This window comes from Manduca sexta, unplaced genomic scaffold, assembly GCF_014839805.1.
Source record: "Manduca sexta isolate Smith_Timp_Sample1 unplaced genomic scaffold, JHU_Msex_v1.0 HiC_scaffold_2673, whole genome shotgun sequence".
In the NCBI taxonomy this organism is placed as follows: Eukaryota; Metazoa; Arthropoda; class Insecta; order Lepidoptera; family Sphingidae; genus Manduca; species Manduca sexta.
Genome location: NW_023593661.1, coordinates 1 through 17671, shown reverse-complemented (window position 1 = coordinate 17671; position 17671 = coordinate 1). Strand labels below are relative to the sequence as shown.

Here is a 17671-nt window from a genome sequence, read left to right as displayed (position 1 = left end):
ACAGTTTACCACAATACAAGGGGAGAAACATTCATTGGCTTGCGTGTCGGCGGGAAATTTCCAACTCCGAAAGTTGAGGAAAATGCGTTCTTTCGTCTATGTTACCCTAGTATTTTGCTTTTAATATTGCGGTTTTCACAGAAAATTTAGGCAAGTAAGGTAAATTTTGTTTATATCATACTGGCGTTTATTCGCAATTAAGCCCACATCAAAATTTAATTCCACAATAAAATATCCACTTTCACGGGATGAAGGCCTTGTTAATTTAAGATTTAGTCTATATCATATACTAGGTGTTGATTGCGGCTTCGCCCGCGTGAAAAACCTTTCCCGATACAAAAGTTCCTAAAATATTGTACGACGCCAGCGGTATACTTAAATAATCCATGATATCCCATGGTAGTAAATTATTGGGATAAAAAGGAACCAATTTGTAAGAATGAATGTATCCTGTATTTTTTTATTTTATAGGCTTGATTATTGTCTCATATGCAGCAGAGTAAAAAGGGAATGTATGACATGTAGTCATTTAGAAAATTAAACCATAAAGAATGAATAACAAGCATAAAAAACGTTGCGTATATAAATAATATGATTTACGAAAGATACATAAAATGAAGATAGTATTAAATTCCAGCTGTTCAAATGACACGCCCAGCATAATTTTGTTTTTTTTGGTCTATTCTAATAAATGTCCAATTTTAAAACAATAACTTATATTGTTAATATACTAATCTATTACATTTCCAGGTCCAAACTGCCAGGTGCATTAAATTTATCACGTGACACCCCTGAGCGGAGATCGAGTGCATGGTTGCACGGGACGCTTCAGTACACACGCACCACGACCAGTGTACGCGCACTCGCCGTTGGCAATACAACGATCACGCAGTAATACAAATACGTAACTTCTTGCAATGTTATTATTGTTTCATTACTTATGAAAAAACACGCACGATAATGTAAAAGTTGTGCCCGTCCGTGCGTGTCAACCATTTGTTGGTCGTCAGCAGTTACGTTCATAATTGAATACATCAATGGTTTATCAGTTGCATCAATGGGATTGGTGGGGGACTTTCCGTTTTAAACAATAATGACGTATCTTGCGGTTAATTTTGACGTGAATGTAATGCCGAATAAATCTAGAAATAAGTTACATTATGATATTTTTGGGCCAATATTTTTTTGTTCAGAAATTGGTCCGTATTGTGATAATTCAAGTACAACGAATAGTGGAGTCATAAGTCATTTACTCATAAGTCTTCAGGGACAACTCTGATTTTGGTATCTTTTTAAATTGAAAAAATCTGAAACACTGTAAAGCGGAAAATAATTCATCATATTAAAAAAAAATCTATTACGAGTCTGTACCTCTATTCTATCCAACCGATTTGGCTTTTTTTTTGTAATTGTAATTTTCTGTAATAATATGTTTCTTGAATTTCAATAGTTTTCTATATATCTCCGTTTCCAGAGGCGGCCTTTGGGGGAGGCGAACCGGGCAACAGCTCGAGGTTCTCGCCTTAACAGGGGCCTCGCGCAGTGCCTTGGAGGACTTTTTTTGCGAAAAAGTTAAAACCAGGGAACTTTCTTTTTGATCCGCCCAGGGTCTCACCTCGTTTTTTTGCTTTGGACCTAGAGCCTCGCGTTAGTTAGGGCGGCCAGTGTCCGTCCACGTATCGAGATACGTAGTTCGTTTCGGTTCAAAAACACTCCCCTGCAACGTGTTCTTTCTTTCCCATTTAAAATAGTTGTGTTGAAAGAAAGCTATATGCGTACATTCAACTTGACTTTCATGTATCTATTAAAAGAAAAATTCTAGTCGATCTATTCAACAGATATGTTTAATTTATTTAAAATGAAAGTTATCTTGCACTGGTTTATCACCAAACACTAGAGACCACCTAACTTTCGCCCTTCTCATGTTACACTCACATATTTACAGCGTGCTTTTCTCGAAGACATTTGTAAAAGTGATAAAAAATTATAAATATTGCAAGTTTGCAAGGTTGTAAATCATCTCATGTAACAAGAAAAACAAGTATTGATAACAAATTAGGAAAATAATTATATTTATTGCAAATTCTACATTGTATTCCATTATTTTTGCAGAAAGATGATATTTGACTGGATATTTATCACCATGAATACAAAAGAAAGTTTATTAATCTTCACTGACAAACGGATCGGTATTAAGGCGATACCTCAAGGTCCATTTTCATACATTTTGTTTCACCTTTAATCTGGGTAACTAAACAAGTATTGGCAAGTAAAGAATTTAAATTCACGTCTAGTTAGTGATTAGTTCTCGCAGTTTAAAGAAAAACGTAAAAATAATTAATAATCATGGATATTTCGGCCTTTAAAATTTCGTCATATTAAATTTTAAAGGCCGAAATATCCATGATTATTAATTATTTTTACGTTTTTCTTTCAACTGCGAGAACTAATCACTAAATTTAAATTCTTTAGTTACTTGTTAGTATGACCAAAATGGCCTTACAAATAATTTATCCTCATTCTGTCAAAAATATATTAATAATGAACTTATGTTTTATTGTAGATGTTTTCTTGTTCTAAAGTTTTTTCAGATGTCAGAAAGGCACTAAAGATTCGTAAATTCCTCTTAGCTTACTTGCTTAGTATGACCATTTTGGCAGTTACAAAAACCATAGAAAATATATCATAATGTTAATACTATATCGTCTATCTATTTTATTGCATTTTCGAAAGCGTGGTTTACTATTAAGTTATAGATATATATATTGGCCCAGGTTATATAAGGGGGTAGTATACCATATTGGTATAAGGCATGGTTCACACTTTGAATACAATTTATCAATAATTTCCTGGGCCTATAGGATTTAACATTAGTTAAAGAATAAAAAAAAACAAATCACAAGTTATCAAAATCTTGATGCCAAAATTGTCATGCTAGGCCGATAAAATGTAGCGCGCAATCTTCGGTTTACCGTCACCTTTCTTTGGGCGGTTCGTTGAGCAACAGCTGGTCATATTTCTTCATCTGCCTCGAGGCTTGCTCCACGTCCACATCAGTGAGATAGTAAGCCTCGAAGTTACCGAGCGGTCGCAACATCGTGTAAAGTCGCTCGGCGTATTTCCTGATGAGGGAAAAGTATTTCTACAAAATGACTTCCGACACTTCGATGCGGTGTCTGTCACGGCTCACGGCAAGTTAATAAACGATCTTAAGTGCACATTGTATCGATCTGTAGATTAATTGAATCAAAATAAATGATCTGTAGTTATGTCAAATAAATTTTATTCCATTGGTCATTTTTTTAATCGCGAGTATTTTTTGGGATTAATAGAAATCAGTCGTTACCTGGTGTCAGTGTTCTTGTCTTCGAGTAGCGCGGCTAGAGAGCGCAGCGCATACCTCCTAGCGGCAGCGGCGGTGGGAGGCCGAGCCCTCAGCAGTTCCCTCCCACCGCCAGCGAGTGCACAAGACACTACCAGCAGTCGGGCTGATGCGCACCGGACTAGAGGACTCTTATGGCTTTTAAGAGACAGTGAATTGATTAATGACTAGGATCATATGAAGTATTTTGAAGGAGATGTCAGGTCAAGCTCTATCCAACCCTGTTTTCATGGTATTCATATGTGATGGGGTACGTAGGAACAGTAATTTAATCGATACGTAGTTTATAGTATTGACATCGGTTACAAAAAACAGGAACGCGAGGAAGAGCTCTAAATACAAAAAAGTGTTTTAAAGTCAGGTTCAAAGTATAGCTACAAGTATCAACTATTACAAACTCCATGAAAATCAGCTTTAAAGTGCGCTTTGAAAAGCATAAACTTAAATCACTTACAGAAGTTACGCCCGTAAATAATGGCAACGATGCTCTTGCAATCTATCCTGACACAAAATAAGTGAGTCAGGATGGTCCTCAGAAATTTGTAGTACCTAGCTCCATGTATGCAGAGTGCTGTGATGGCATGACTGAACTCCACGCCTGACACGATGTCGTCCAGAGCGACGTTGGCAGCACGGCGCACCGGCCTACTGTAGCTACCGGTCTTGGTCAGGAGGATCGTCACCGCTTCGTGGAAATCCTATTTGTTAAATCAAAATTAGAAATGATTTTAGGATTAATAATATCAATCCTGTATTATATGTGTCTGGGCAGGGCTTTTCTAATGCTGAGGGGTTTAAGACATGGTCCACCACGTTGCCTTAGTGCGAGTTAGCGAATATAGTAAAACTATAGTGTTTTGTTTTCATTGGGTGATTATGTCTATTGTTAAGGGGTAACGAGCATTGTAGATTTGGACATTATCAACAGTGAAATTCCGTATTAAGGCTTAAGATCATGTCTCTTAATGCTAAGTGCAATGCAGTACCATTCGGTATTTATTTATTTGATTCTGGGTGGGCTTGCTAGTATTTTTGTGAATTTGTTTATTAAAAAATTTAGGTGGCATTCCATGAGACAGGATCTATTATAGACGATTGATACAAAATAGGTAGATACCGGTTTTTCGTATAGTTAGTGTTTTTCAAAATGGACGCCAGCGTATGACAAGCGCTTCGGGACACTTGTGTCCTAGGAGACTCCACGTGAGCACTCACCTAGACAGAGTTTAGATTTATAGCAATATAGTAGAATAGATACTATATTCAGAACAGAAAGCGAATTTATCTCAATGTCTTTAAAGTAAAAGAAAAGGTTAGTGTGTCTTGGAACTAATAAACAAAAATAAATGGATTCATATTGAGGTATCCATTATATTAATTGATAATGTCTTTGCCGTAAGATATTATGAGCAAATCTTTAGTTCCTTATACGCATATTTATTTGTAACTGCTATTAAGTAGTAATAGTATTAATAAAAAATCCTATATAATACTTTTGTTAATTACTAAGCATTAAGCAATTACTTAATATCTATGCAATATACTTATAGATATTAAGATTTGCAAAATTAGCCAGAAATTTCATTTTTTTTTCTATCTTAAAAATGATAGCTTTATAGTATAGAAAATGTAATATCATAAATAAATACCAATCTAATCAAATCCGCAATCCTCTGTTCGCTTATAATGCCCCAAAACTTATCCAATGATCTCGGAACATCTTCTAATGTATCTGCGATTTGAGTCCTAAAATAAAATGTTGATTGAATAACATTTCTATAAGCATCATATACTTAAATCCTTTCATAAATAGATGATAAGTACTACTTGTCACTCGCAACGTACATCATACATAGGATAACTCTTTTTCCTATTTCAAGATTACACGGTTAAGCAAATAGCACGCATACAACATCCCACATTTGGCCAGCTATATTATTCCGAATAGGCAGTGTGCCTTTATCATTGATCGGTCACAATTCTAGACTACCCGACCCAAAAATCGAACCTAAGACCTCAGCACGGCAGATATACCGCCTACGTAATACTACGCCATCATGGTATTCGTAACAAAACGTTTTACCAAGACGTTGACCGTAATCTCCTGGACAGTTCCGCGCACAGAGCTTCGCAGCCTTTTTCCGCCACGTCGCTAATCCTGCTGCCTTCATGACAAATGGAGATCGGTGACATGCTGCGACTTCGAGGAGTACTGGTAAAATCAAGATCCATTAGGAATTAACGGTTAATATTTTTTTTATATAGCGACTGGTGAAGAATGGCGTTCGTTGTCTAAATGAAGGTCACGGTTCTGTTGGTCACATCCATACTTTGTAAGTTATTTAGCCTTTGAAAAAGGTACGTATACAAAGTCTGCCATCTACGTTTGAGACAGCGTAGTAGACGAAAGGCTTTATTACTCCGTTCCGCAGAAGACTCGGCATGGTATATGACCTAGAGTACATGCTTGATATTATTAAGTGAAGACCACCTCGAGTTCTATCTACTTATATTGACAGAAAAATATAATGAACCCAGCCCCAAATACTAACGGTATATTCTTCTTCGCATGTCTGCTCATTTTCAATTCACGTATTTTGTTCTTAATGGATATGGAATCACTGTAGGTGTCCACAGCATGTGCGTCCACTCTATCATTTAGAAATGAACTCGTCCGTGCATTGTGGACGACATGGCCTTCGATGTGAATAGGAGGTAACTGGAGATATTCTGGACTGAAGTGCATAGAGTCTGATAATAAAAGTAAGGAATAAGTATCTTAATTATCAGTGTAATTTGAGCTTTAAGACATTCTATTCACTTCTTTTGTATTCGTAAATTATAAAGAAGTGACAGTGTTAATAATATTTATGCTGTCTAAATTCCATCAGCTTTCCCGTACACAAAGCTTTCATTGAGGATATTAGGATATTCGCAACGAGAGTGTTACTTTGTATGGGTTTTTCTAACGTGATTTACAGGGTACTGGATTCCCCAGACGTAGTTGACGTTCGGCAAGTGCAAGATTGTAAAAATAAAGTCAATTCCTTTTAATGTTTGCAAAAGTGTTTTGCTTCAATTCAATATTGGGATAATGGCAGATGGAAAAAGGTGATGTAATGGTTGTGTTAAACCTACCGGAGTTTCCATTGATAAGTGCACCTTCCCCTGAAGCAAGCTCCTTATTTCCTATCTCCCACCTGTCTCCCATGCATCGTCTTTGATTCTGATCTTCCACGACTGTTGGTAAAGCACCTGCTCTCTCTGAATGTTTTGACGACGCGTTTAGTGAGAACAAGAAATTAAGATGCGGACTGTTTGGACAAGACTTGTTATTTTGTATCGGAGGTAGTTTGAATGAACTTTTATCGATATCTTCATTCGGAAGTAATTTTATCCTCATTCCTTGATTATTTGTAAAAGGTACATCTTTCTCTAGTGAATTGAAGTTGTTCTTATACGAAGAGGTGTCTACACTATCCTTTTTTATTGTTGATTCCTCAGTTAGAGGTGTTAAAGTGCCTATTTTTCTTTTACCTTCCTCAGAAGTTTTATCAAAGGGATATAAATCGATACTTTCTGATAATTTTGTATATAGATCTTCGATATCATGGTCTACTGATTTCGTTACTTCACTACTATCACTTTGGTTGTCTGAAATTGGTTTTAATTGACAACATTCCATTAACGAATATTGTTCTATATCTGAGTTAGTGTCTTCAAAATCACTCGTGTTTTCATATCGATTCGCTATCTGTTCTTCGCTTAATTCGTTATCCTTTGATTCGTCATCTATAATGTTAATTATTCTATCTGAATCATCGCTGGCAGCGGAATTTTCTGGCTCTGATGTTAGAAATTTAGAAGAGCCATCCTCCAGAGAACCGTTCAGGAGTTGATCACAAGTTACTACACATCTTTTACTATTGTTTACGTCAAAATCATGTTTAATTACATTACAATGAGATACAGAGTTGGTCAGTTCCAATGACTGTTCAACTATTTTGCTTTCCTTGATTGATATCAGCGAGGTTTGTGTCTCCAGAGATTTCCTTTCGACTTTACTTAATGTTTCTATTTCGGCAAGTTCTATGATAGTTTTGCTTGTTTGTGTAAATATTTCTTGAGCTACAAACAGGCATTTGTGTACGCTTGTGGATGCAGTTTTGTGTCTTTTATATGGTTTCTTAGTCTTTACTAATACATCTACATTTTGTGCTGTGTGGTGTTCTCTTTCAAACAAGTTAACAACACTCCTGTTGCTGTGTAGAAGATAAGTCTCGCTGTCTTCGCTATCATCACATTCTATGACGTACGTCTCCTTGCCTGAAGAGTTGTTTTTGTCTGAACTGCTGTCGAAGTCCATTGAGTACATGTTTGTCGTGGCTACACTTTTCTGCGAGTCTGTGTATTTCACCTCGCCTACTAAATCTTCTATATCTTCGTCCTGAAACATTGTCTAACTAAAATAAAAGAAGTTATCTATATTGTATAAAAGGATGTCATTAACACGATGATGAAGACTTTTAAGTCTTATAAACTCGACAGACTGCTGCATTGAACTATTTGACGGAATTTTTAGTTTTCATAATGTCTTAAATACTGTGGTAAGTCGTAAGCCAGCTTATGTGTGATACCAAAAAGTCCGTGTTATAGAAATTGGAAGATATAAAAGAGGGTAATATGAGAATTTACTCTTACAAAATATAAAAGGCAAGATATTGATCTGGAAAGAAATTATTTAACACGTTTAATTATAGTTTACTCAGGCGACACGACTGATTGAATACTTAGATCAGTTCAAGGAATATAGAATTACTCACCATAATTTGGAACAAAATATACAAAAAATATTAGATAATATTGCAGTGTAACCACGCAACCACGTACTTTTACGTATTTACAAATATTCCGGTGCGATTCTGACGGGCCATGACAATTTTGAACAGAGAAAGTGTCAATATGATGTCAACAAATATTTTTTAATGTTATGTTTAGAGTGTGGAAATTATGAGGTCGTAAAGGAAGCTTCGCAGGAACCCGCTCGATGCAGGCCGCTTTCGACAGGTCCGTCTGGAAATCTTTGGGGGGGAGACCTGTTCAAGCAGTAGATTTTATGTGGCTGATGATGATGAAGGGATTGATATATTTCCAAATTTCTTAATTTTACTATTTCTTAAATAAAACGAGGTCTTGGATTTGAACCCCGACAAAGAGATATATGTGTTTTTCTGCTCAGTATCAGCTCGGAGTTTGAAATTTGTGCCCGATATGGCGATAGTCTGGCCCCCTATCACACCGTGGGACGGAACACACTTGACGAAAAGTGGGTGCCCTGGTTACGCCTCTGCATACTTCTTCGGGGATAAATGCGTGTTGTGTGTGTGTGTGTTTGAAATCGTGGCATAGGAAATAAGGGCCCTGGTTTTCCTGAAGGTCATTATGGCTGGAACGGTTCAAAAGGTATATAATAAAACAAGGCTTACATTAAAATATGACAAACTATTTAATCCACGTGGAATAAACTTTGTCCGAATACAGTTGGTGACTAGTGCGCCACGGAGTACGCACTACGGCTCAATATAATACAAATATCACAACGATAGATACCCATTTATGTTACTATTCACTCTTTATAGTGTAATCATTCGCTTTCCTCTTAAGGTTTGGGAATTGAGTTCTGTTAGTGACCTAAAAACAAGTCATTGGTCCTGAGGATTCTGACCATGGAACGTCTCCTTAGTGTAGGCAAGTACTAGTAAAAATAGTTTTGACTGACATACTGCTATGCAAATAATATTAACATAAACCATTGTTTAACTAAAAAGGAGGTTCGCAATAAATTGTTTGTATTTTTTTAATATAATGAAAGTACTGTTTGATTACTAACTTGTTTCAAAACAAACTAATGACTTTAATTTATACCACTAGAGTCAAAAAGTGCTAAGTCGATTATCTGAAATTAATAAAAATAAAATATATTTTTTATTATTCAATGATACGATAGGCTAAGGAAGTCAGCTGTCGATAAACTATTTCTTTTTATTCTTAAGAGGACAGCGAATACATTAGAATCCTGTTGTATAAATAGATAGGCACAATACACACAACATTCCACTTAGAAAAGTTTTAGGTGTCAGAACATCTGAAACTAGCTTTGTTAAGTACATTAGAATTTTCATTACTCAATATTTTCTTTTCAGAATTATCAATTAGTTTTTTGTATTGTAGACATTTACTGAAACATCAAAAGCGGCCCTTATAATTTGGTTAGACAAAAGCTAATACCTACGTATTAAATGGAGGCAGAACTCATTGCTTTTTTATGTTCTAAACAATTAGATGAAATGCTTAGATCATTTAACACGTTAAAGTTGAAATTTCGATATATGTTTATATCCATGCAACCTGATGTAGTCAGACTCAAAAAGTAGCTAAACAAATTCAAAATTGAAATCACCTTTAAACTTTTGTGATCTTAACAATAATATTTCTCCTTCACTACCATACTTCAAAGTGTTTACCTTATATTCGATGAGAAACAGAATATTGCGATTGAAATGAATGTGGAAGAGTTTTGAAGTTTTGAATTTGTTCACCTATTTTTGTGACTGACTATCTACTTTATTGATTTTTATTCCGGAGCTCTAGTAAATGTCTACAATTCTTGACTTATAAATTTATTAGATATCTGAATTTATTATTTTGGGTGACAACTGGATCCAAATTGTAAATTGAAATCCTTTTTTAATTTATTATATATTTTTTTTAAATCACCATCAATATACACAATTGTGCAACACGACGTCAAACATTATTCGTTACAATATGTGATGTATACCATTCAACATTGCACCTTATTGTCTTAAACATAAGGACATATTGAGAGTTAAGATACACTAACTAACCACTCACACAGCACTCGAATATACATTTATTAAATTAAGATGAGTGAAGACTACACTGCAACCACGTCTTTGCCTCCATTATATATTGGGTTGTTAAATAATTCACTATATTCAGATTCAGAGGCACGAGTCGTGAGCACACTCGTGATTGGTCAGTTCGACATCCAAGTCGTCGATGTTTCGATGTGATTGGTTACTCATTTGATGCTCGTTATCTATTGGCCCACATGTGTCAATCGGTTACTATACTCGCCCCTCTACTGTTAATCCGTGCTCATGACTCGTGCTGTTTATTGTACATTGATTTTACTAACATTGGTGATATTGCAGTTAATAATAATCAATAGGTAGAGAGAGAGAGAGAGCGGCGAGGTCTACTAACTTACACGCGGCGGTGGTAGGCGGAGCGCGACGGAGCTATAGTAACCCATGGTGAGAGCGAAAAAGATGTCAATATAATAATAATACCGCGAGATCTCTTAACCTCCGAACGCAACCGAGATTTGCAATTCGCAGTCGTGACCATTCAATGAATTTAATGCTGGAAAGATCAAAACACTTCAATTGAATGTTTGATTTTAAGTCAGTACTTGTATAAACATCTTATTTTTCACGGGTACCTATGGGCGTACCTAGTCATTTTCCAGGGAGCGGAAGGGAAGGTATTGTCATAGATTTAATTTGATTATTTTAGAAATTCTTAGTAGTGGTATGCTGCTTCCAAATGCTGTGAGTAATCAAGTAATTCTGGAGTGCATTGACCACCCGGCCCGTCCTTTATATACGGGTATATCCTCATCCTGACCATCACCGATTAAAGGCTATTATTCGAAGACGACCGTCATTATAACTTACCCTTGTTTTTAAAAAAACGTTCACAATCGCTTTTTTAATCCATCGCGAAAATGAACCAATCAGAGCAAAGCTTTTTGACATGATTATAAATGAGTAATTTTGATTGGTTCATTAGTGTGGTTTGATCGATGATTCAAATGAGGGCAGTTTATTGAAATGGATCGTAACTTAATGCACTATACGTAGCATGGCTTGCGTGAGCGCAGTATCGTCTCCACAAACATATACATTAACATTGAGTATACAACGATATGATAAAATTACATATAGATTAAATACACAAATATATTAACGATACATACTTTTACATCATTCTATTATATTTTAACAATATTAAAACCTTTTTAAATCAGATATTTTGTTTTTAGGCTAACATTTTGATCAAATTTTTAAAAATTTTCGGTTACATGATTTATTTGAATAAAATATATTTTTTTATAATTTAGATTCTTATTTAAATATAACGGCAGTAAATAAATATGTGGACAGAGATAAAAACTGTTTGTCTATGATATGTGACTCTTTAGATATATGTTAACATATTGTTTTGCTTTTGTAGAGGAATTTTGTCTATTCCGTGGGTATCATCTCTTCCAAAGTATGCAAACTACATCTGTCAGACATAAAAAAAAATTGGATAACTGCCAAATAAAAAAAAAATATATATATATATATATATATATATATATATATATATATATATATATATATCTGTAATGAAATTGTTTATTTTTCAATGTTATGTAGGTAGCTATCTGAGGGCGTTAATGACCTATCATTGTCCTAAAATATTTTTATAAGTAAAAATAAATAAAAAAATACCAATAAATAAATTATATAATAAAAAAAATATCAGTTATCTAATAAAAAATATCACTTATAAATACTATTTCCATCGAAATACCACAACATTTACACGAAAATCGAGGCTTTGTCGACATAATATTTGGAATTATGCCATCTCTGAATAAAAATAGGAAAAATCTAGACTAACCCCTTATTCACAGACGTTATTTATCTAAGTGTAATATAGGGCCGTTGTGATTGGCTAATATTGAGATACAACAATATTATCGAATCACGACGGCCCTGGCTACCCACTGCGAAGGCTGCCATGCCGTTAGCACTGAGAAACAGACTTAACACAGCTTTACACCTTAGATAAAAAACGTCTACGAATAAGGGGGTAATAACTAATACAATTTAAATTATGCATGTATAACTCGTCTTATTTACGACGAACCGCCGGTTCTTATGCAAATTTGTAGATTGTATGTGAAGGTTTTTGTACGTCACGTATTTAAGGCGACGAGGTACAAAATAGTATATATTAGAAGCGAAGGTGATGTTTTTTTAATGACGAGACGAGCTTTCCTTTCGCCAGATGGTAAGTGATATGACACTCGTAGGTCACATTGCAAATTTAAGGCCTTTGTTTTCTTAATTTTCATGTCTAAATGTTCTATATTCATTATAAAAGAATAGCAACTGATAAGTAGATAATGGTTATGAAAAGTCGTGACGGCCGTTTTGATAAACGATTCCATTCGTCGTTCTGATTTCAAAAATGAACCAATCAAAATATGCGAATCAAAACTCTATGTTCTAATTGGTCCTTTATCACGATGATTCACGATTGGGTTCGTTTATAAAAAATGGCGTTTAACATGAATTAAAATCAAGAACACGTCTTCAGATATATGTTTATGTACTCGATTATGGTATTAATAATCACTGCATTATACGAGCATGCACGAGGATCCAATCTCTTATTATTGCTGCAGCCTCATACGAGATAGAGATAACATATTGTTGCAACGTAACGCATATACAACATGAAATAATGATTACAATAACAATACACATATTTCATACAACAATAATAAATAGACTATATCTTAAATTGAAATCAAAATTATCCACACCACTAACATTAGATATAAAATACAATACACGCTTTCATTGACCGGTTTGAAGTTAGATAAGGGTACTGACACTTTTACATTCTAGTCTTTGAATAAATGTACTAGCTTCACAACGGTCAGAGCTAACGCTGTTGTAGATTGTAATAGAAAACAATAGATGGCGTATTTAAGAAATGTTTTATGCTTTATATTTTCTTGTGATGGTAAATGTATCAATAATTAATTAATGTGATTCTATGTAATAAATTAAACAAAAATCGCTAAAAATATTTTTTTGCCATCAATATGTAAAAATGGTATACACAGCAGTGGCAAAGGATGAAATTTTTCAAAAGCTCACCCGAGGAAAAAATCGCCTTACATAACATATCGCGGCCTGATTTAACAGCAAACAAAAATTAACGCAATAAATAATATATATATATATATATATATATATATATATATATATATATATATATATATTTGTAATAGGTGGGTGTGCTACAGCATAAAATATTTATCAAACACTCCACCCCAACAGATATACTATGGAAGTGTGTGTAATAAATTAGTACTATTTGAACATTTTGATTATATTTACAGTATTTTAATAAAACTCTAAAGTTTATCGGAGACAGATTGTAGGGTCAGCCATTTTTTGGGTTAATTATGGTACTAATAAAGGCTTGCAAGCTCTGACCAATATAACTGGCAAGCATAAAAAATTATAGAAATTTTGTTATCAATAACTGAGTCACCGCAAAATCTAATGAAGAAAGAATTATAAAAATCAACATTTTTGTATTATTTTGCAAATTTGCTAAAAGCTCCTGTGACGTCACTCCAATTACGCTGCACTCGTGTAAAAGAGACAGGAGATNTTTATTCACTTTAGGGTATTTTTTTTGTTAGTATGAATATTCCTGGTCAAGATTGGGCGGTTCAATTTTTTTTATTTTGTCCTCGATGATATGTGACGTTATCCGATAAAAATAAATAGTTTAGAGAAGCTTGAATATCCCTTATGGATGACGATACCCCAATCTGTCTACGAACAATGACATTAAAATATGATAGATATAAAATCTACACGTAGAAGATCTACAGGGGCACACAGAGATTACGAACTAGTGCCACCGACTACGCGCTTCGGATATATTCGTTAAACTTCGTATATCACTTGTAAAAGGCTCTTAAAAGTATTGTACACAAGGCTCAATATAAATAAAATGATTGTTTACTCAGGTTTGAATAAAAGTTTCATACATATTTAAAATCAGCCCCTTTTTATGTTTTTTAAACTAGTAAATTTTTTTGTAAAAAAAATCTCGCTTAAGCCAATTAGCTTTTCAACTAGAATCTTCTGTTTTTTATCTAGTTTTTGGCATTATATATTGGGATGTTTCTTGAGGTTGATTTACTTAGCTCAATGCTAGTCGCAAAAAACAACTCTGAATACAAAATATGATAATCATCAAGATATTAAACATTCTATCTCTGTCTCGCAACGTTTAGTTTAATTCTATGTCAGATTAGACGTCACTAAAACGTCTTGTCGTCTCTGTCTAACACGGAAATCTTTAAACTGTTATATCTTTGGCATCTTTTAAGGTATTCCAGTTTCTCTTTCATTTTGGAAGTTATATAATTAATAGAAAAATATTCTATACCCGACGCGTGCAGTACGGATGACATGTATAAATTAGTCTTTCACGCAATATTTTGATAGCATCAAATATACATTTTAATAGAAACAAATAATTTTTCCAATTGTCCACATTTGCAACGCGCTAACCATGCTTCAAACGCGCATTAAAAGTACCAGAGCGCGTTCGAAAACTTAGGGCGCGTTCATTAATTGAACGTAACCATCATTTTCAAATGAAGTCTAATGCACACCGACATGATATTAAAACGCATTTGCGCTTTTATTATGAGCGCTGTAGCTGTATCAATGTGCACTAGCCTTTATAATAAGTTAAATTTTCACACAAATATAGTGGAGATCAAGTTAAACTAAAATAAATAATGTCCATAACTACTTTCCGAAACATCATTTTAGTGAGACATTGTTCAAGTCAACGATCAGTCACCCGATATGTAAATAAGTACTTATTATGTCGTACGACAATAGGTCCATGTTCTATTTTAGAGATAACTACACGAAGTATAAAAGTGGGCGAAGGTGGCGGATGGGGGCGGATGGGGGCGGAAAGGGGCGAAAGGGTTAATGATGGTAGATTTCATGCTGATGACGTTTGTAAGGGAGGGCGAAAAGGGGCGGATGGGGCGGAAAGGAGCGGATGGGGCGGAAAGGCGCGAAAGGTGTCGGAAGGTGAGAAGGGGCGATGGGCGAATCCGCCTAGTCCGGCGTGAGGTAGAGCCGGCGGCGGGCGCGGCGAGAGTCAGCGCGGCTCGCGCGGGCCCAGTCGGCGCCGCCCGCCGCCGCGCCCGCGCCCGCGCCGCGCAGGTGCTCCGCGTGCGCGCGCACGATCTCCAGCACGATCGACGACTCGATGTCCACGCCTGCGCCGCGGCACCGACCACCACAATCAACAATTGCACCAAATATTCACAGCAAGTAAGTTTAAGTATTTCCCTAAAGTCAACAATACTGTAGTCGACAATATGAAAAAAGGAATTCATACTGCCGAATTGGATGAATTCCATACTTTTTGTATATATTACCATGGTTTACTATTTAAAGTTAACATGCGCACAATGTTCATGCTGCTGAATTTTACCTCCAAATACTGAGCGGGCGCTCTTAATTTTTTTCATACGAAAACTTACTTAATCGAACCATAATTTAAAGTATACTATGAAATGTTATATTGTAGTACACCGTTTACTGTTGCCCTTGCCAATATGAAAAATATATATACCAGCTTAAAATCTCAATTATGGCAAAAAATTATTTGAAAATAAACTAATACATAATTAAATGAAAATAAAATTCTACAACTACATAATAAAATCATATCCATACCTGCATGGACCTCCTCCCTTGTGAGTATAATCTCTTGCGTGGCGTCGGGCGTGACCATGATGACGCGGTGATGTCGCGTCTGCAGCATATTCCCTACCACCATCTATAAACCAAAAACATCTTCAAGAAAAATATGAATTTCTAACATCATACGAGTTATGAGCAAGAAACTTATTTTAATTAACATGCCTGTTTTGTTTAAGTAGAGGAACATGCAAGCTATTTAATCTATCATTAGTATTGACATTAAGCCGGCTAGAAAGGTGTGACCAGAGTTTCTGTGAGAATAGTAACGGCTTTAACAGAAAACCAATATAAAATTACAGTTGCCGATGAACTTAAATCAGGGCTATAAAATTAACTTGGCATTACAGTTACGCACCTTATGCTTATATTTCTCCAGGGCTGCTCTGGCCTTGGGTACCAGGAGGTTCTCATCCGTCTCCAGCTTGAAGGAGACCACGTACGCCGTCGGCACCCAGAGGTTGACCAGCGGTGCCAGCATCTTCGGCACCAGGTGGAGTTGGATGATGGGCGGCCCGCTTTCCGACTGTATTTTGTGGGTCGGCTGTAAAACAAAGTTTACAATGATTACTACTTAAGAACAGTTAAAACGCAACAAGACAGTGTATTTGGGTCATATTTTTTTTTATTAACCGACTCCAAAAAAAGAGATTCTCAATTCAGTGTTTTTTTTTTAATGTTTGTTACCTTAGAACTCAGTCATTTATTAACTGATTTGGATTATTTTTTATTTGAAAGGATATCCTTCCAGATTTGTCCCATAGAGATGTTTTTAAAATCGGTTCAGTAGTTTGGTTTTTAAATTGAAATTACTGAAATAAATAGTCCAAGAAAAAGAAATTGAGGATTTTGTTTACCCGTCACTTTATTAACCGATTGTAAAAAAGAAGGAGGTTATCAATACAAGATTTTTTTTCATTTCCAACCTCAAATAAATTTAAGAAGTGATTACTTCTTCTATTTTCAATACTCACAACGCAATCCTTAGGCACGTAGAAGTCGGAGACGGCAGCGGCGAGGTACAGCACCGCGCGAGGGCCGAGGTTCGCGAGACACTCGCACGCCGCGCGCAGCAGCCAGAAGTACTCCGACACCGTCGTGAACGACACGTGCAAGATGGCGCCCGCCGCGTGCGCAGCCTTGTACCGCAGCAAGATCGGCGCCAGCACATCCACGCTGTCTGGTTTCACTGTTCATGTAAAGCGGGCTTTAGATTACTAAGAATACTTGTGGAAGTTGTTTTGCATTTATTTACATACGTATAGTTTAGAAAACAAATAGTTTAGAAATACAAATTTGTTTTCAAAATGATTAGTGAAGATAATCATAATCATAATATTTTATTTGCTATGAATGTGGGTACAAAATATAATAAGTAATCTGTACATATAATAAAACAAAGTCCCCTTGTCTGTCTGTATGTTATCGAGTTTCTCAAAATCTACTAAACGGATTTGTATGTTATAAATTATAGGCTACTTTCTATCTCGAGAAGCGACGATAGCCTAGTTGGGTGTGGAGCGGTCTGCCGAGACAAATGTCCGCAGGTTCAAATCCTAAGGGCATCACACCCCTGACTTTTCTAAAAAATCATGTGTGTATTCTT

At 35.5% G+C, this 17671-nt stretch overlaps 2 protein-coding genes across 2 annotated transcripts; both read right to left on the bottom strand.

The window, feature by feature from the left end:
* Positions 1-2583: 2583 nt before the first annotated feature.
* LOC119188498 lies at positions 2584-8323 on the bottom strand. Its single transcript, XM_037446176.1, has 8 exons — positions 8206-8323; positions 6521-7829; positions 5935-6133; positions 5466-5594; positions 5032-5128; positions 3932-4080; positions 3347-3520; positions 2584-3122 (listed from the first exon to the last, which is right to left on the bottom strand). Exons 1-8 carry the CDS (start codon positions 8206-8208, stop codon positions 2975-2977), a joined length of 2208 nt encoding a protein of 735 aa, XP_037302073.1. The 5' UTR covers positions 8209-8323; the 3' UTR covers positions 2584-2974.
* Positions 8324-15414: 7091 nt separating this feature from the next.
* LOC119192357 (phosphopantothenate--cysteine ligase-like) lies at positions 15415-17254 on the bottom strand (the record flags this gene model as incomplete). The annotated part of the gene is made up of 4 exons (XM_037446177.1): positions 15415-15578; positions 16042-16144; positions 16424-16609; positions 17040-17254. Coding segments are annotated over 4 exons (668 nt in total), but the record flags the coding sequence as incomplete, so codon positions are not given.
* Between the last annotated feature and the right edge of the window lie 417 nt (positions 17255-17671).

Excerpts from the sequence above, each read along its gene's own strand:
- LOC119188498 (XM_037446176.1), bottom strand. Across the intron at positions 6,134-6,520 it reads ACTTATCAATGGAAACTCCG|ACTCTATGCACTTCAGTCCA; the intron begins GTAGGTTTAACA and ends TTTTATTATCAG. Across the intron at positions 5,595-5,934 it reads CATGCGAAGAAGAATATACC|TACTCCTCGAAGTCGCAGCA; the intron begins GTTAGTATTTGG and ends TGATTTTACCAG.